General features: G+C 34.7%; 1 protein-coding gene across 2 annotated transcripts in view; it reads left to right on the top strand.

Annotated features, from left to right (window-relative positions):
• LOC145256328 (fibrous sheath-interacting protein 1-like) overlaps nt 1–21,861 on the top strand; it is a 100,290-nt gene that overhangs the window by 63,550 nt on the left and 14,879 nt on the right. For both annotated transcript variants that reach the window (XM_080115104.1, XM_080115105.1), the window contains exons 7-8: nt 8,838–8,948; nt 17,347–17,457. In XM_080115104.1, the coding sequence (XP_079971230.1) occupies nt 8,838–8,948; nt 17,347–17,457 (222 nt within the window). The remainder of the gene's footprint in view (nt 1–8,837; nt 8,949–17,346; nt 17,458–21,861) is intronic.

The raw sequence follows: 21,861 nt of genomic DNA, 5'->3' as shown, positions 1-21,861 counted from the left end.
ATAAATATTTATTGATTTTAATTGCTAGTAGTAATAATAAAATCATAAATATTTATTGATTTTAATTGCTAGTAGTAATAATAAAATCATAAATATTTATTGATTTTAATTGCTAGTAGTAATAATAAAATCATAAATATTTATTGATTTTAATTGCTAGTAGTAATAATAAAATCATAAATATTTATTGATTTTAATTGCTTGTAGTAATAATAAAATCATAAATATTTATTGATTTTAATTGCTAGTAGTAATAATAAAATCATAAATATTTATTGATTTTAATTGCTAGTAGTAATAATAAAATCATTAATATTTATTGATTTTAATTGCTAGTAGTAATAATAAAATCATAAATATTTATTGATTTTAATTGCTAGTAGTAATAATAAAATCATAAATATTTATTGATTTTAATTGCTTGTAGTAATAATAAAATCATAAATATTTATTGATTTTAATTGCTAGTAGTAATAATAAAATCATAAATATTTATTGATTTTAATTGCTAGTAGTAATAATAAAATCATAAATATTTATTGATTTTAATTGCTAGTAGTAATAATAAAATCATAAATATTTATTGATTTTAATTGCTAGTAGTAATAATAAAATCATAAATATTTATTGATTTTAATTGCTAGTAGTAATAATAAAATCATAAATATTTATTGATTTTAATTGCTAGTAGTAATAATAAAATCATAAATATTTATTGATTTTAATTGCTAGTAGTAATAATAAAATCATAAATATTTATTGATTTTAATTGCTAGTAGTAATAATAAAATCATAAATATTTATTGATTTTAATTGCTAGTAGTAATAATAAAATCATAAATATTTATTGATTTTAATTGCTAGTAGTAATAATAAAATCATAAATATTTATTGATTTTAAACTTCCAGTAAGTCTAAAATCTATAGACCATCCCTTCACAAGTGTGTTTTTACGTTTGAGAAAATAAATACACATTTAAGATGTGTTTTACAGTAATCAGGACCAAATACCAATTTCATAGTTAAAATATTTAGAGATTCATAAAGAATCGGAATCGGTAACTGTATCAGAATCGAGAATTTAGTAAGGAATCGGTAATTGTATCGGAATCGCGAAAGATAATGAAATCGTCCCATCAATAATACACATACACATATACCTACTCATACACAATTTGAAAAATTTTGTTTCGGATGATATAACCTCCGACTTCACGTGTATCTTGACAATAGTTCTCCTTAGTAAATGGTTGAAAGAATGTTTTTGTTCTTTTTTCCAGCAAACCATAGTCATTAGAATTCAAAATGTATGGTGCGTTTATGAAACAGCGCATCGAGTCATTTCCATTTTTCTTGGATTAATTTGTGTCTGTACTGATTTGTTTCTAAATTTTTGAGATGAGGATTGATAATGTGTATTATTTAGATTGTTTGGACTACTGTTCTCATCTTAGGTGTTATTTTCACAAATATCAGAGGTTGCATCGGCTGAAACGTTGTGAAAATAATATCCAAGATGAGAACCGTACATGAAATTAAATTTGATGGTGAGGTGTAAATTTAGAGGCTTTAGGTAATGCCAGTTCCACTCTAATGTGAAGTACTTGTCAGAATCCCATCTGTAGATCAGATAGAATATATTTTAAGTATGACGTGAGACTTTATCTGGTGCTGGTGACCAAATTTGTGAGCTTTTGTGTAATGTGAGTTACTTCTTAGTAGCCATTAGTCCCAGGCCCACTCTGACAAATATATATCGACAAAACAAATGAACCCTTTATGACTGGAATTATGATGTCGGTGATTAAAAAAGTATTTATTGTTAATTTTAGTTAGTTTAAAGAATAATGATACTATGATTGTCTTCAAACTGGAAAAAATTATGAAGTTCAATAGTTAAATTACCACCGAAAAGTTTTGCATTTCATAAACTTACCTTCATCATTATCCATAGTGTTTGAAAAAAGTGTGTTTATGACAACAAACGAAATCTTCCACTTTCTGAGACAGATGACGGCATACTGAATCTAAGCAATGGACAGTTGCAACTTGGAGGAATTTGGCATCTACTCAGATACGGAAGGCGTGTTTGAATCAATTCCCACTTTATTTATGCCGTTATAGTCATTTATTTACCATTGAACGAATTAGTTTAACCAGGTTATAAAGGGTTAATTGATAAATATTTGTTGATATTCAAAAATTGAAAGGTAAAAATGTTTACCAAAATGTCTGAATTTGGCATTAAATATCCCCCAAAGGGTTGATATGCCATAAGTCAACCAAAGCAATCATCACACAATAAATTAGACGTTATTATTCTTTGCCTTCGTTTTGTCGCTGTTGGACAATTTTAATCTTGGTTAAACTTTTCACTCTTCAGAACTTTCTCCATTAAAACTTTCAAAACAGTTAATGGCATTTCTAACTATGGCGCATATTTTACAGATTATTTCTCTTTGATCAGAAACGTTATCGCTGCCAAAGCATATTTCAAAAACAAAATCACTTAAGTGAAATTGATTTCTTTTTTAGCAACATTGCTAAAAGAATTTTTCAATCCTCACAGATTGCCTGCTGTCTTTATTATCAACAGAAACTGCTTTTTATCTCTTATGTTGATATATAAGTAGTTTGCTCATTGGATAGTGACGTCTCACAGTAGTGGTGGCAGTAGCCGTTATCACCGTGGTGTTTTAACAGTAGAAAGCAAATTACTTATATTTATAAATTTATACAACACACACACACACACACACACACACACACACACACACACACACACACACACACACATATATATATATATATATATATATATATATATATATATGCACGTTTCATTGAAGAGCAGAGACAACTCTTGTTTGTTTCTCTTACAATCCATATTTTTTTCTTTTTGATGGACTAGTTTTCGAACATTCTGTTGGAATGTAAAAAGAAAGTTGCTGTATTCATGAACGTTTTTGACCTCCATAGGTCGCCCTCAGGCAAGTGATGAAAAACAATGAAAAATAAAAAAAATGAGATAGTGAGTTAAATGGAAAAAAATGGATTAAAATCGTTTACAATATTTAAAATACTTAAAAGCATTTAAGTGTATCATCCATTACGAATTCAGCCTCAACGTTTTCAATCCAACTCCCACTTTGTTCCAACAAACTGGAACACATGACAGATGACACGTCCTACCGGTCATCTGTTCAGACACCTTCCTGTGCAACTTGACCGTGTCACTGAGTTTGACATGTTTTGACAACCTTATCAAAACATAGCTTCACATATCTTGTCTACTTCGCCAGTTAGATAGATAGATAGATAGATAGATAGATAGATAGATAGATAGATAGATAAGCAAATAACAGATAATTTTCTCTTCTGCTCAGCCAACTATATAATAATAATAGTAGTGATATCAAAAGTTTTTTTAAAAAAATATGTCTTGGATGCCATTAACTATAATTAAAACCAAAACATATAGCGTTCCAGCCGTAATCATTAAGTTTGAAAAGTTTGCTAGAAATGACATCATGACGTTAACATTTGAGACAGCGACAAATTTTTAGTATAATAATAGATAAGTATTTTATGAAGAAAACATTTTTTCAAGCTGGCGTTTTTGTACAGGAACGTGATTGTATGGATCCCCGATATTACAGGGCCTGATTCACATGTTGCATTGCTCCAGGTGCTGTCCTTGTGCAGATGTATGCTTTTTAACTGCCGAGATTAAATAATCTCCCACTCTATAATAAAGAGCAACGTGTATTTATTTGTAAATAGCTGGTTTTGTTTAATCCTCAGTTCGTGTCTTTCAATCTTAGACGTATCTCTTTTTTTCCTCACTGAGATTCTCATGGGTGACTCTGTTCTCAATGAGAAATCGACTCTAAAACTTCTTGCTTTTTTTTCTCATCAAATCTTTCTTGAAGTTCATATATTAGATCCATTGCTCTTTCTGCTTCTCGTCAAATCAGTTCTCTCTATCGCTCTTAACATTTTCTCACACCCGAGGCTATTCTCTCTCTACAAGTCTACTATTGCGCTATGTATGGAGTATTGTTGTCATATTTGGAATCGTGAATCTGTGTTCGATTTGAGGATTCTTGATAAGGTGCAGAATCGTATCTGTAATTTGATTGACCCCAACTTCTTCTCTTCAATCTCTCTTTCACAAACGTGATGTTGCTAGTCTCAGTCTTTTATATAAATACTATTATAGTGTGTGTTCTTCAGAATGGTCTGATCTATTTTCTACTTCCGTTCCAGCTCGTTTGATTCGTTGGTCTAGTGGTCTTCATCAATTCACTGTCATGATACCTCATTGTAATACAGCTTCCTGTTATGGTTTATTGTTTTAGTTTCGGTTGCATTTTAAATGGTAAAATTTGCTGTAAAGTTTTAACACGATAAAAGTAAAAAGCTTATCCAGAAAATTTTATTTCCTTACAAATATTTTCAGAATTTTTTTTTCTCTGATGGATAATCTGTTTGTAATTGTTTGTGTAAATCCTGCATGCGTTGTTGTTGTTGTTGAGTTCTTTAATAATTTGCGGTTTACTTTCACACACACACACACACACACACACACACACACACACACACACACACACACACACACATGCGCGTTTCTGAGAAGCTCACAGAACCACACCCTCTCAATAGTACACGAACATCAAAAGACAAGAACCAGCAGAACAACATCAGTCACCCAGCTAGCCAAGCATTTTGGTCAAGGCTGTCTCACAGATGAGCATGAAACACCAAACAAGCCTGCCACAAAAATAATAAGAAAGAGCAGGCAGAAATATACCGAGACCTTCCAAAGGATGAACCTTGAAGAATGGGACCAACATCAGTGTGCAAAGTATTTTCTCGGTGAACTCTCCCAGGAATACATAGACAAAGAAGGTTCCTTTAGAATGGCTCAAAAGGCGAGCCCTCCACCATGATCAGGCAGGGGTTATAATGGCTGCTCAAGACTAGGGATTGATGACCAATGCATTCAAGAAGATGGCAGGGACCAGTAATGACAACAAATGCAGATTCTGCCACACGGAATTGGAAAGTGTGAGTCATCTAGTATCAAGTTGCAAGGTTCTTTTAGGGGACGGCTACTACACAGCGAGACATGGAGTATGTAAGTACCTGCACTGAACCATCTGTAAAAAATTAAACATCCAGTGTAGCAGCAAGTCCTGGGAACATCAACCTGAAAGAACAGTTGGAAATTACTTATATACCATACATTACGACCATGTAATCCCTACTGCCACCTACCTTGAAAATGCTGCTGTGAAACCTGACATAGTTATATGGAATAAGTCAGAGAGAGTGGCAACCTTGGTTGAAGTGTCTCCAATGATGGAGATCTGAACAGAGCTGAAAGGGAGAAACAGACCAAATATCAAGGTGAATATGATGATATGAAAAGAAACTGGAATCTTAGGGAGATATCAATCATACCAGTTATTATAGGTGCCACGGGGCTTATGAAGAAGAACCTGAAGTCCTACCTAACTAATATTCCTGGTGAACCAAGAGCAAAAGAGATCCAGACAATTGCATTGAAAGGAACGGCGAGGATATTAAAAAGAGCTCTCGGTTGGTTTCAATAAAAAACAGGGGAATGTTGGCAACTGGTTTGGCTACCCCCACACCCAGCATTACAATCTTCCAAGAAACACACATACACACACACACACACACACACACACACACACACACACACACACACACACACACACACACACACATTTATCATTTATTTTAAAATTTATATGAAAAGTTCCTTTTCGTTATAAAAAAATTAATAAAATAATAAATTTTTAATCCATAATGATTGGTATATACAAACTGAGTACGTTTCAAGTAAATGATTAATATATATATATATATATATATATATATATATATATATATATATATATATATATATATATATATGTGTGTGTGTATGTAGAATATGTATTTATACATATTATATATATATATTGTACATATATATATAATATATTTAGTTGTATAATATGTATTTATACATATTATATATATATATATATGATACATATATATAGTTATATATGTATTTATACATATTATATATATATATATATATATATATATATATATATATATATATATGTATTTCAGTTAGTGAAACTGTCTTAGGTGCATAACTAGTAGTACAAGATGCGATGGGTAGAGTGTCGGAATTTCACATTCTTGCTTCTACATTCCAAGCAATCCTAGAACAATCCCAGAACCTTGCTGTATATATATTAGAGCACAAGTTGATCTGAAATTCTTTTACATGGTTTTCCTGAAAATAACCGAATTGCTTATATTTCTATAACTGATCCATCTTTCCTTCGTACCCTCCCCCTCTCTATTTTCCTTCCTCTCTTTCTCTTTTATTGTCTCTCCCTTCCCCCCTCTTTTACCCTATTTCTCTCTCACTCCTATTCTCTTACTCTCAGTACCTTTCTTTCTCTTTTTATCATCTCACCCTTTTCTATCTTCCTCTCTCTTTCTTTGTTTCACTGTCTCCCTTTTTCACTTTCACTCTCTTTCTTTCTCACTATCTCCTATTCTATTACTCTCATTACTTTTCTTTCTCTCTCTCTCTCCTCTTCTCTTTCACCCTCTTCTTCCCCCCTGATATTTATTTATATGTTTGTTCATTTGTCATAGAATCGTTTTTGATTAAAATTTAACTTTGTTTTCATTCTTTCATCTTTTATCATTTCACATTTTTTTCTATTTTGATTTTTTTCATGTTCAAACTTTTTTCTCAAGTCACAATTTTCACTGTATTTTATTTTCTTTTGTGTAAACTAGTTTTCATTTTGGGTTCACTGTTTTTTTATAGAGCTTATTATAAGAGAAAGAAAATTAAAACTGTAAGTTGAACTTTACAATCAAAATTTGATTTGAAAAGTTTGACTGAATACTCCAAAAGACATATAAAGAATACCATTCGTTGAAACTTCGCGGAATAAGGACTTTGTAAATTGGTTTTTGGAGTATTCAGTCGAACAATAAATTTTGATTGTAAAGTTCAACTTACAGTTTTAATTTTCTTATATATATATCTATCTATAATATAAAGCTGAATGTGTGTGAGTGCGTGCGTGCGTGTGTGTGTGTGTGTGTGTGTGTGTGTGTGTGTGTGTGGTCACGAATAGGCTCCTATATGGTTGACTATTTTAAAAAACTGATTACATATAATGATAGAAGATGTATCGAGACACAGGAATGGGTATGTTTGATCTGGCAGAACGGTGGTTCATTAAAATTGTGGGGTCTGCGTTCGCGCCTGGTCCACAAAGTATGGAAATAAAAAATTTAAAACTTAAAAAAAAAAAAACGTTTACAAGTGTTTTTGATATAGATGTACATAAGAATACTTTGATAAGTATGTTTTAACTTAAATAGGGATGATATAATAAAATTGTGGGGTCTGCGTTTGCGCCTGGCTTCCATAGAATGGAAATAGGCACAAACTTTAATAAAGACTTTTCATATCTATCTGCGTAAGTATACTTTGATAATTATGTTTCAGTTTGAAGAAATGTGGTATAATAAAATTATGGGGTGTTCGTTCGCACCTGACCTCCATAGAATGGAAATATGTCACAAAGTTTCACAAGGTTTTTTAATATAGATCCACAGAATATTGTGATAAGTGTTTCAGTGTGAACAGGTATGGTATAATAAATTATGGGGTTTATCTATTTTATTTTTACTTTCATCATATTTTGCTTTGGTTTTGATACCCACAAATTCGAAGCTATCTCTTTACAACCCTTCCTTTTCATAACCTATCATACTTTCATAAATCAGAGTCCATTTTCTGTAGGCTGTTTTTGAACCCAGTAAACGACGGGTACTTTTGCTAGTATATATATATATATATATATATATATATATATATATATATATATATATTCAGACACATCTGATTGAACCCGACGGAGTTATTCTTTTTTCCGATCTTAATGGATACTTTTTCAATTTGCTGGGCGGTCTTTTAAATTTCAGTCGGTAACTTATACAGAATGATGCCCAAACGTTGTTTTTCAGCCATATTCTTCTCAATCGCTTTCTATCGCGGCATCCGATTATCGTCAGGAGCGACAAAACCTTTGGGCGTCATTCTGTATAAGTTACCTACTGAAATTAAAAAGACCGCCTGCTAAATTGAAAAATTACCCATCAAGATCGGAAAAAAGAACAACCCCGTCGTGTTCAATCAGATGTCTCTAAATAATGACTTGCTGCCAATGTATATATATATATATTGGCAGCAAGTCATTATTTAGACACTGAATTATTTATCTTCCACCAGACTATCCATTCACATGTAATCACCTTTTTCTTCACTATATTCCCTCTGCTTCACTTTTTTGTTATCAAGTAAGATCTTTGACTTACTTGTTGTTTCATCAAATACTCTTGCATGCAAAATCCGATCCCGCATTTTGCTAATTCCTACCTTCTGATGAGAAGGAAAGTATTTCTTCAAAACTCCGCGGATTAAGGACTATCCACTTATCTAGTGTTTCCTTTTCAGATTAAATATGTTTTTAACTCTTTTTCAAAGTGTTTTTTAACATGTTTTATTAATTGTTTGCTCGTATATATATATATATGGGGGGGTGCGTGTCATCACACGAAATGATTTCTTGATGATAATCATTTTTTGTTCTTGTTAGCTCTTTATATCAATTGGCTTCACGTCTTTTCTGGAGTGATTTCCATAAAAAAGAAGCATGATTCTGTCCTAATTATGCACGTTCACAATGAGGAATACTAAAACCTTTTCTTTCTTGCAGCTAGCTAAAGATGCAAGCAATATGGTTGCCATGACAGCAAGCGAGAAGAAAAGAATTGCCGTTTTACTAGAAGATCTCGATAACATTCCTGACTATGGAGATGATATTAAGGTAAGTGCTTTATTTCTGTGAATTGTATTATTTTTTTGTTGTCCGAGATAAGACCCTTATGTGTGTGCGTGCGTGTGTGCAGCCATGTGTTGCCCAGCTTGACAACAATCATCTCTTTCGTCCTTCTTTTCTGACCGTGTCGTTTGCTCTCATATTGGTGGCTTGCCAAGAGGGCACGCAGTGATTCACAGGTATTTACAAAATAAAACAATTCTTTTGAGTTGAAAGCCATTTTAGTTTTAGAAGAGAAATATTGTTCGAAAAAACATGGCAGTAGCAATCCAAAGAAGCTTTGAATTGTAAAAGCTTGCCGACAAAGACGGAGAACAGAGTTTTCATTAGGTGGTCAATCCAGAAAGTCCTGAAAAACAAAGTTCCTTCTCGTGTGAAGAGCGAAAAGTACATGAAGAAATATCCAGTATGTTTTATGGAATGATAAAAGTGTCGCCCTAAAGAAAATAACACTACAGTTTTATTTTAAAACTTTTATTAAAAAAATCAATTCAAGTAACTTGATTATGTAGTAGAGCTGACATCTATTCAATGTAGCTGCCTTCAGCCTCAATTACAGCCTCAATACGGGTGCTGAACTGAGAGCATGTCTATTCCACAAGCGCCAGCAGAAGCTTGGCGAATACTCGGCGGCAGATGGTGGCGATCAGACTGACTTTGGTGTTGTGGGAGGTCATGTTGGTGATGTTTTCGATGTATAATTAAACGAAGTAGTCTAGTGGGCTCAGGTTGTGGGAGGAGAAAACCAGTGAAAAAAGGGTACAAAATCGTAGCACTCCTTCTGAAAGCAACCTTGGGTCTCTTTGGACTTATGGGCTGGCACTGAGTCCTACTTCAAGACCCAGTGTCTGCCAGCGGCCACTTGATTGCACCAAAGGATCGCCACACTTTTCAGCACATCCAGGCACACTTTGGTGTTGACTTTCAAGCTGGCTCTGAAGATGTGAGGCGGCACGATGTGGCCCCCACGTAAAATCACACGAAAGAACACAACTGTGGGTCGTCCGATGCATTTAGAGGGTGCTAGCAATGGTCTTGTTGTCATAACTTGGATCGGTAGAGAGCATGAGTTGTACAGCGGCGCATCTCCGATCTTGCTTGTTTAATATTGTGTCACTTTCAGATATGGTAGAAGGCTCCTGTCACTCAACTGCCCAACTAGTAGATGATCTGCAACAAAAAAAAAAAAAAAGAAAAGGTTTTCATCAAACAGAAATGGAATCATGCTGTCTTTTCTAGGTCAACAATTTTATCATTCCACCCTGTATGGAGTGATTCCAGTTTCTGATTGGTTGATAGCAAAGCGTTTTTCCATTTGATTGGTTGGTTCCTATCACTCCCGTCTATAAATAGAACCTTCCAATTTCTGTAATCTTACCCTTCTCATTCTACAAAAAATATTGCAACACAAACCCCAACACATTCTGTAGATATCCGTTGATACAACAAGGGTGCGTAAGAATTGAATGTTTCTGTTTATGACACAATACAACAATGATACTTGACTTTTGCATTCTAAACTTTAATTCAAGCCATCTATATATATATAAAAGCGAAAATGTGCATGTGTTTGTGTGTGTATGTGTGTGTGTGCATTTTTAACACTTCTTAAAACTTTTTATATCACATCTAAATCATAATATCTACGAGTTAACAACGGGGGTCGCCTGTCTATTTAATTTGCTCGACTTTGAAAAGCTAAATATTCCACATTTTTGGATCGCCGCGTATTGCTTTCATTTTTCGGTATAAAAAAAGCAAAACTCGATTTGAATAGACATCTCCCCGGCCCTCTGTGATCAAGGTGCAGTATCTGTTCTGGCAGATACTGCAAGCAAGGACCATATGTGGAGCTGCCTCTACATATGAGTTTCCGGTTCATGTGGGGGCCAACTCCTTATATACCAAGAGGCTCTCACTATCCAGCTCCCATTTCCCACCTCTTGAGAGCTGGTCCCCTTTTCCCCTCCCCTCTCTCCACATTAAAAAACGGTCTCATGCCTAATTTGCTCAAATAAATACAAACACCATCCCGGCCCACGGCCGGTGGTCTCCAGAAAGCGATGTAAACGTTTGGTCCATGTCGTCTTGTCATATCAGACAGGTGCTTTCATTTCGAGACACTCCTCTAATAAACAAGGGAGCTGCTTTTCCTTCCTCGAAGTTCGGTAAAAGTTGTCCTGCACAAAATCTTAACTGCTGAACAACCATTGCTTACGTCATGTTTCACGCGACTTAACTTTCTCGCAACTGTCAATTTCATTTCACTTTATAAACCTTAACTTAGCATGCTTATCAATTCCTCTCCCCTCGTGGCCGAGATGGTTAGACGTTTGGCCTTTTTTCCCTTTCGTTTCCACCTTTGTGTCAAGGTTTCAGCGTTCAAGTCTATCTTCCTGCTAAAACATTTTTTTTTCTTTTACACCTCCAAACACCCGGCCATGTTTTAATCTACTCCCCGCTCAACAACACACCTCCAAACACCCGGACAACGCCGGGTACTCCCCGCTAGTTATATATAAAACATAATTGTTTTTTAATTCAACAGTAGGTTCTCTACAGTACAATGTAGACTACAATGTATTGTGGATTAAGTCACTGTGAGAGGCATGTGAAACTTCCTCCCAGTGCACTGCGATGGATCCCCAACTAGAGCAGGCAATCAATCGATTTGACTGAAAAATGGGTGCTTTCATCGATTTCGATAACAATAAAAATATAGAAATGTGAAACATTCATTGATCATCATTCAATCCCGGACAACGGCTGGTCTCACTGCTAGTACTATATATATATATATATATATATATATATATATATATATATATATATATATATATATATATATATATATATATATATATATTCTAATTACTATTGATCTTTCTACACACTTTCTTTATTAGAATTGAATGTAACACAACTGCTAATAATGCATCACATGGACAGTTTTTGGATTTCGTTAAGAGTCGCACGTTTTTGTTTACGAAGCCATTCGGCAGAACTGACATCGTACAAATTTAAAGGTACATATGACCAACATTGTATATAATGTTTTTTTTTTAAATCAAATATAAAATTAGAAGTTTTATTCAAACAGTCTTTATTTGGACTTTTATAGCAAAATTATAACCTTTATAATAAAAATATGTTTATGAACTATTTTTTTCCCCTTTCAATTAAACATCAAAGGTTTTAGTAACTTTCTTTACATCAAACATAAAAATATAACTCTTATTAAAATATTTATGAACTGTTTCTTTTTTGTTTTTCAACGAGATTTTCTTAAAAATGAACTGCATTTTTTCATATATTTATAAACTTTTTTTTTTTTTGTTTTGTTTGATTAAAAAAACATTTAATAAACACATTATCGGAAAAACAGTTCATAAATATTTTTTATAATAGTTCCATTTTTATGTTTGAGGTAAAAAAAATGTTACCAACACTCAGTGTTTGATTTAAAAAAAAAATACAAAAACAGTTAATAAACATATTTTTATTATAAAGGTTATAATTTTGTTATAAAAGTTCAAATAACGACTGTTTGAATAAAACCAGTTATTTTATATTTGCTTAAAAAAAAAAAGCTACATTATATAGAGTGTTGGTCATCGGTAGCTTAAAATTTGTATCACGTCACTTCCGTCGAATGGCTTTGTAAACAATGAAGTGTACAGAAGGCATCTGGCATCAATTGAAATGGATGGCTCTCGTCTTAGGGAGGTTCCATGTTTTGACAAGCTTCTGGGTTTGACCTTTACTCCTGATCTTAAATGGAACACATACATCAAGTCTGTGGACAAGGTCGCTGGGAAAATGGTGGGATCCTTCTACCACTCCAGAAGATATCTCACTAATGATGCAATTCTCTATCTATATAAGTACGTCCAAAGATGGAGTACTGCTGCCACATCTTGGCAGGAGCTGCTAAAAACAGCCTATCCTGCCTTGACAGAGTACAAAATAGACTTCGCGGCTTAGTGGGGGATGCCCTTTTATCTTCCCTGCAACCTCTTTCCCATAGAAGAGACGTAGCGAGCCTGTCTTTGTCCTATCATTATTTCCATGGCAAGTGCTTGTCTGAGCTCCATTCTCTGGTCCCCCCTCGCCAATCTTTTTCAAAAAACACCCGACTAGCTGAAACCACCGTCAATAATTTTCCCCACTCCTTATCTGTGCCTAAATCAAAACGTAGATTCCATGAACAAAGCTTCTTTCTTAGAACTGCACGCCTGTGGAACTCTGTTCCGCTTGCCTGTTTCCCTCCCGACTTCAACCTGGATGTCTTTAAGTCCAACACAACCAAATACCTGATGAACCGCCTCCCTAAGTAATGACACCTTATCAATTCTCCAATACTATTGCTACACTATTCCCATTGAGTACTGAACACACAATAACCCTTATCCCCGAGTGGCCATTGGGCCTTGATAAGTGGTGAACTCCATGTAAAAAAAAAGAAGGCAGCTACATTCTTAACAAAAACCTAGTTTTTTCCTGTCGACATTTTTATTATCGTAGCAAAATTCGTACACACTCAGAATGAACGAATCTCTTTTGTTTCTATTTTTTTCTTCACAAAGCTGACACAAAGGAGTAGATTCTCTTTGTGAACGTACTGCCTAATCGACCCAATTGTAATTATTCAATTTAGTATATAGACAAAATATTAGCACAGGGCTAGAGCTATATAAAAGTCAGTAATGAAAGAAGAGTGGGGTTATATACAAAGGCAAAAATCAACAACCACGCTGCACCCAACACCGCCTCAAACTTTTTTAACATCTGCAATTGTAATTATTCAATTTATTTTTACACATATACTCCTCAAACAAAGCAAATTGCCTCTAAGATATAAGGGCCTACTGTAAATTAGAGGCCATGCCTACAGGAGCATTCTGAGTAAGGAGTTGAGCAATGAGGTGTCTATTAAATTCAATGTATCTATCAGATTCTGGTAGCAGCTATCAAGATTCCCAAAACAACACAAATGTAAATCATATTTATTTATGCATATTCTCTATCTTTGACCCTGGCAACATTTTTTTTTTTTTTGTATTGGGATATTGCTGTACTTTTTCTTTTATAGTATTTTCATGATGCCAGTTTCAAATGAACAGCTACAGCAGGAATTGGAATACATCCTACTGAAGCCTTATTGTCACAGTTATTGAATTACAAAAAAAAAAAAAAAAAATGTAACTCGGACGTTAGGACACTTTAGAAGAACGATGTGCAATAAAATTCTGTTTTAAACTTGAAAAAAAATGCCGCAGAAACATATGAAATGCTTCAGACTGTTTTTCGACCATCTTGCATGAATCGAGCATCAGTTTTGGAGTGACATCATAGATGCAAGGAAGGTAGGCATGATGAGAGGTGTGGGAGGAATAAGGAAGACAGAACACCAGAGTTGATTGGCCAAATAAAGAATTTCATGGATAAGGACTGTCATGTGTCTATAGCGACAATAATGCACAGTTTGATGTCAGTGTGGGAACTGTACGCACAATTAGGAACTGAAGATGAGGAAGGTTTGTGCGAAGTTTGTCTGAAGAGTGCTCCATCCTTGTCACAGACTATTTAACCAAGATGGGCATCCAGATAGTTCTTTACTCTCTTTATAGCCAGACCTTGTTCCCTGTGATTTTTAGTTATTCCTTTAGCTCAAGAAAAACCTTAAAAGCTGTCATTATGAGACAATTGAGAAGATGAAAGAGGCTGTGACGAAGGTCACTGACACGCTCACACAAGAGGACTTCCATGGGGCTTTCCAGAAGTTATCGGAGCAGTACAAAAAGCGCATTGTAGCCAGAGGGATTACTTCGAAGGGGACTAGAGTTCGATTTGTTTACTATCACGTATTACATATCACGGTGCACATACAAAAAAGTCTGGAAACCTCATTGAAGAAACCTCATATGTCAACCCAACTGTTTCTTTACTTTTCATTGTTATTCTGTGCCCCCTTTCTATGTTAGCCAAAATAACATAACACATACTAAATACGATTATATATAGTGTAACTCCATAAATGTCAGCCGGGGAATCGTTATTAAAATTTTGGATAATTTCTGCAATCCAATCATATTTAGTATTAATATAAACTTCAACAATCTATACCTCTGACTGCAATGGAAAAAGAGACAACCAAAGAAATCGGTTAGTTTATTGAAAAAAAAAAATAATGGCTTCTTACAAACAAGTATTCATGCTGAGAAAACAAGCCACTTGAGATTCTATAGAATTTATGGCAACTTCAAGTGATAGACTCCATCGTCATTTAGCTTTTATTTTCATAGATTAACAGCTGACAATTCTCAAAGGATCTTTGTGTGATCGAATATATTCTGAGCAAAACAGAGAAAGAGAGGCATTTGATGCTTTGCGTCAGATGGCAAGCAGGTAATGGATCCTTTTCATCAGGAGTTTTTTTGTTTCACTCAGGCTCTGGTTGTACTCAGGATTTTTTAGCAAATCGATTTGTTGTTTTGTGTGTGATTGGAAGTGATTGGTTTTCTGATTGCTAGTCTATTGTTTGGCAGTGAAAACAAGTGTCATTCTAAATCTCTAAACATAAAACGTTGTTTGCTTTTTTGGAAATTGAAATTGCGATTTTGTTTGCAAAGAAAATTACTTTCTTGCAGCAGTGATCATTAAGACAACATAATTTACGCTAGAACCAGGCAAATAGTCCAAAGAAAGAAACTATTAGAGTAGGAAGTTTTCCGAGGAACTTTATAGTGAAGGGGTAGAATTTTGCTGCTAATCAAGTTTGTTGGAGTATTTTCATGGAGAGTATACAAGTGCAATAAGTTCGTCAAAGTACATTCAATGAAAGTACTTGTAAAACAATGACCGTGGCATAATGGATAAAGTACTTGTAAAACAAGCACAAAGATGCAACATTACTCTGATGGAACATGGGTTGGAACTTATTAGACAGTGCAAGACTTATTAGATTGGAGACTTTTATTGGACCCAGTCCAATCGAAAGAGAATCGTGGTTGATGCATCAACCCATGTAAGGCAATAATAATCTATGCATGGACAAATAGTGGCTCCATATTGTTAAGTGTGAGTATATTTCCAGTGTATATTACACTTTTTAGTGGACGTACTTATAGAAAAATCACAGAGATGCAACGTTGCAGCAATGTGAAAGGGGCTGGAGCTTGGCAGATAGTGTTAGGACTTAATTTTTTTTACCTTGATACTACATGGAAATATGGAATCATAAAAACATTCGCACTACTGTCAATAATTTTCCCCACTCTTTATCTGTGCCTAAATCAAAACATAGATTCCATGAACAAAGCTTCTTTCTCAGAAGTGCCCGACTGTGGAACTCTCTTCCGTTTGCCTGTTTCCCACCTGACTACAACTTGGATGTCTTCAAGTCCAACATAAACAAATTTCTGATAAACCACCCCCTTAAGTAAGACACTCTATCAAATACTAATGATTACTACAATACTATCTCATTGATTACTGTACACGCAATAACCCTTATCCCTGAGTGGCCTCCGGGCCTTGATAAGTGGTGACCTCCATGTAAAAAAAAAAAAAATTAAAAGAAATGTATTTTTTTTAATATAAATCACTCCAGATAAGGCATGAAGCCACTTGATGTAAGGAGTTAAAAAATGCTACTTCAAGGTTAAAAACTAGCCAAAGATAAATGTTAGGTGGATAGATTCTAACCCAGAAAAGAGCAATTTTTCCCCCTTTGTCAGAAACATTGCTCATATCCCATCACCGCAATGTTGCATTCCTGTGCCTGTTTTGCAAGTATTTTTATAGAATATGCTCTGATGAACGCATAGTACTTGTGCCCCTTGAACATACTGCCAACTAATAATGCAGAAGTTTAAATGTAACACAAATAGACATCTTGCAGCTCAACTCCCCACATTAATCGTCAAATGTCCCAAACGGGAAACTGTTCAAACTAACTCTGACTCCTAAATTTATTGACTCTGGATCAGAAATCCTAAAAGTTTGTCTTAGAATGCTCATTCCTAGCTGATTAACAATCCTATTTCCAATCGCCTTTGTGTGCCTTGGTGAATCACTTCCCCTATTCTACTGGCTGATTTCTAACAACTTTTCCTCATTTTTTACGGTTCACTTCCTAATACTTTCACAAGATATAGCGAGAGGGGATGTCCATAGTATCACACCAAGTATAAGTCCTAGTACTAAAAATATAAAAACAGGAGATAGTTTGATCATGAATGAATGTCTTTCACTAATTTGGACGCCTAGGGTCACCGTCCTATCACCCTCCTCTTTGTGCCCCTCCCCCTGCACCTTATTCACCTTGAAAAATATCTGCATGTTCAACTTGATGGCTACTGAACCCCATTTTTTTTTTTTGCAGTTGATTAAAGATACGAACAGTGTTGTTACCTTGACGCCGAGCGAAGAGAGAAGAATTGCCATTTTATTAGAAGATCTTGATAGTATTTCTGATTACGGAACAGATCTTGAGGTAAGTGTGTAATACCATGTGCTCCCTCTCGAGAATCGTCACTCAAACACTGTTTACTGTGTCTCTTTCATTTCATCTTCTCTTCTGGCCCTTGTGTCGTCTCTCACATTGGCGGCTGCCGAGGAGGGGGGGGGTCACAAATATAAAAAAATAAAAAACCCAAAACATAGAAAAACGCATACCATATAAATATGTGTGTGTGCGTGCGGGCATGTGTGTGTGTGTGTTTGTGTGTGTGTGTTTGTGTGTGTGTTTGCGCATGAGTTTGTGTGTGTGTGTGTGTGTGTGTGTGTGTGTGCGATACCATTGCAGAAAATGACCCTATATATATATATATATATATATATATATATATATATATATATATATATGTGTGTGTGTGTGTGCGCGCGTTTGTGTATGTGTTAGTGTATGTGTGTGTGTGATACCATTGCAGAAAATGACCCTATATATATATATATATATGTGTGTGTGTGTGTGTGTGTGCGCGCGTTTGTGTATGTGTTAGTGTATGTGTGTGTGTGATACCATTGCAGAAAATGACCCTATATATATATATATATATATGTGTGTGTGTGTGTGTGTGTGTGTGTGCGCGCGTTTGTGTATGTGTTAGTGTATGTGTGTGTGTGATACCATTGCAGAAAATGACCCTATATATATATATATATATATATATATATATGTGTGTGTGTGCGCGCGTTTGTGTATGTGTTAGTGTATGTGTGTGTGTGATACCATTGCAGAAAATGACCCTATATATATATATATGTGTGTGTGTGTGCGCGCGTTTGTGTATGTGTTAGTGTATGTGTGTGTGTGATACCATTGCAGAAAATGACCCAATATATATATATATATATGTGTGTGTGTGTGTGTGTGTGTGTGTGTGTGTGTGTGTGTGTGTGCGCGCGCGCGTTTGTGTATGTGTATGTGTATGTGTGTGTGTGATACCATTGCAGAAAATGACCCTCTAAGCGCTAACGTTCACATCTTAGTTTTCTTTTGAAGCTTTATTTATCAGTCGGAACCCTTTAATAATTTATAGCAAACACAATAGAATTTAATTCTCTACCGACCCACATACTTTTAACTTGTTGAAACTGTTTTTAAGATTACTTTTTTTTTTTTTTTCAAAATTTTATTTTGATGTTCGTGTGGCTTATCATCAAACAAAAAACAACACGGCGGCTATGATGGTAGCTTAACTTTAGTTCACTTCATGCGGAAAAAGTACTGAAAAATAGAATTACTTACCCTATCGCTGACCCTAAATCCGAGCGGCAAGCCTTTCCTCTCAAACAAAGATTCTCATAAAAACCAAACTTAATTGCACAAGTTTAGTAAAGTTAAACCGTTACTTAGGTGGCCATGTTGTTTCTTGACATGACATTGAAATCAAATTCTGAAATAAAAAAATTTTACAAACAATTTCCACATGTTAAATATATGCAGTCCGGTTGAGAATTTAATCCAACTGTGTTTGATATGAATTATTCATGGTTTTATTTTTTGTTCTCCACTGTTAACTATTCTGTACTTTGTGACATATTTTAATTAAAAATTTTTTAAATTTTATATTTTAGTAGCAGGGCTATGTGGCGTTACCCGGGACCATAAAAACACTAAATAGAAGAAGTTAATTAGTATGTGTGAGACATGTTTTGATTAAAACTTTTATACCTCCTACTCTCCCTCTTTAGCCGTCTCTTTATCTTTCTCTCCCCCTATTATTTTGTCCTTATCCCCCATCTTCTCTTTAAATCTCTGCCCAACCCATCCCTCTCTTATTTTAATGCGTTGAAGATAAAATAATGATGCAATTCATTTACTGTAGCTATACCTTTCAAATGCATTTTTTTTTTCAAATTTCAGATATTATACATCTGAGGCAACGCCGTACAAGAAAATAAACTTTGTGGGTCCTAGGTTAATAGTTTTCGACTTTTAGCTAGACATACAAACGTGTAAACACACACACACACACACACACACACACACACACACATATATATATATATATATATATATATATATATATATATATATATATATATATATATATATAACTAGCAGATGGGTGTCTGGCGTTGCCAGTGCGCTGCCCCCCCCCCTCCAAAAAATCTAAACAACTTTTCTTTTAATCAAAATAGCAGGGAGTGCCTGTGCGACAGAAAAAAAAAAATGAGCCGGGGTGGCCGGGCTTGAACGTTAAATACGAACGAGAGGAAGAAGGCAAAAATTTACGGACAAACGCTTCGTATGCTTATGACGTCATAAGGCTTCAAAATAAGCGTTTCAAACATAGTTTTAGTATAATAGGCGCACGTGACTTGTGAATAAAAAGAGATACGCTAAACGAATCTCGTGAACTTCTTTTTTTTTTTTTTTTTACATAGGCATCACCACATTATCAAGGCCAAGAGGCCACTCAAGGATAAGGGTTAAAGAGTGTACATTAGAAATTGGACAATATAGTAATCATTAGTAAGGAAAATTTGGTAAATTTGATAACTTATATGGAACGGCTCATCAAGAACTTATTTACGTTAGACTTAAAAACAACCATATTGTAGTCAGCCGGAAAGCAGGAAAACGGAAGACAATTCCACAGGCGTGCAGTTCTAAGAAAGAAGCTCTGTTCATGGAATCTACGTTTAGGTTTAGGCACAGATAAAGAGTGGGGGGAATTTTTGATAGTGTTTACAGCTAGACGAGTGTTTCTTGTGAAAGTTTGGCGAGAGGGGACCATAGATTGAAGCTCAGTCGAACACTTTCCATGAAAATAACGATACATCGGAGACAAACTCGCAACATCTCTTCTGTGAGATAGAGGTTGCAGGGAAGAGAAAAGGACATCTCCTACGAGGCTACAAAGTCTATTTTGAACTCTATCAAGGCAGGCCAAGTCCTTTCTAGCAGCTCCTGCCCAGATGTGGCAACAGTATTCCATCCTTGGACGTACCTGGCTCTTATATAGATAGAGAATAGCATCAGCAGTGAGATATCTACAGGATCGATAGAAAGATCCCACCATTTTTCCAGCGGCCTTGGCAACAGATTTGATGTACGTGTTCCATTTAAGATCAGGAGTAATGGTCAAGCCAAGAAGCTTGTCAAAACTTGAGGCCTCCTGAAGACGAGAGCCATTCATTTCAATTCAACTGAAATAATTATTTTTATACTATAAAAATGATTAGTTATGACTTATTGTGTCAATAAAAGGAGAAAAAAAACTTAAGCAGTTACGATATTTAAAAAAAATGTGATTTACGTAACCCTTGAAGAAAGGAAAAGGTTTTGTTTTAATTAAATTAACCACCGATAAAAAAAAAAAAATCCAAATAATTAATGCAAAATACAAAACAAAAAATATTTTAAAAATCTTTGAACCCTGTGTAAATGCAAAAGAAAATAAAAACGTCCGCTGTAAGTTAAGTTCGAACGTAAAAACTAATAGCTAGTAGGTGCCCAGCGTTGCCCGTCTCGGCGTTTCATGGAGTACTTCTCGTCTTTTTAACGTTTTTCTTTGTAAAACTTTTTGTATGTTTTACCTAACTCATTCCTCTTTCTTGTTTTACTATGCTGAAAAAATGTAATTCAGATATTGGAGCAACCTTTTTAAAATATAATATTGCATTCTTGTATTTATTGCTTCGAGGCAACTCCAAATAGAACAAAACAATGTCGTTCTTGAATGAAGGTAATTCCGTTCAATCCACCTGCTTTCACAATAAGATGAAGCGAAATTAAAAAGAAAAAATCTTAAAAATACATATGATATAAAGTAATTTTCAGATCGTAAACTGCTTCGGCCATTTCTGGAACTGACTCTATATACCCCTTCCCCTCTTAAAATATGTATGAAATAAAGTAATTTTCAGATCGTAAACTGCTTCAGTCATTTCCGGGACAAACTCCATATATTCACTGCTAAAATATATATATGTAATAAAGTCATTTTCAGGTCATAGACTGCTTCAGTCGTCGTTGGAACTGACTCCACTCAACCTCTTAAAAATATATATGAAATAAAGTCATTTTCAGATCAAAACTGCTTAAGCCATTTCCGGGACTGCCTACAGGCAAACGCTTTTGCCCACACGACTACGAGTGCTTATGACGTCATAACGTTGCAAAGAAACGTTTTAAACATAGTTTTAGTATAATAGGCATGCGTGACTTGTAAAAAGAATAGAGACCCGAAAAAGGGACCCCCTTCCAAAAAGTGATTTAGTCGACCCCCACAGAACGAATCTTTTTTCTAATTTTCACATCTGAGGCACTACCCTTTAAGATAGCACCAGTCTCGTGCCAGTCGGATGTGGATGACAAAAGTTTCTTAGCAGACATACAAATGCATACACAAGCACACAAAAATTTGCCTTTTATATAATAAAAAGA

Source organism: Euprymna scolopes, chromosome 32, assembly GCF_053919585.1.
Source record: "Euprymna scolopes isolate OS-2025 chromosome 32, ASM5391958v1, whole genome shotgun sequence".
In the NCBI taxonomy this organism is placed as follows: domain Eukaryota; kingdom Metazoa; phylum Mollusca; class Cephalopoda; order Sepiida; family Sepiolidae; genus Euprymna; species Euprymna scolopes.
The sequence above is the reverse complement of the archived record's forward strand: the minus strand, read 5'-3'. Positions and strand labels throughout refer to the sequence as shown.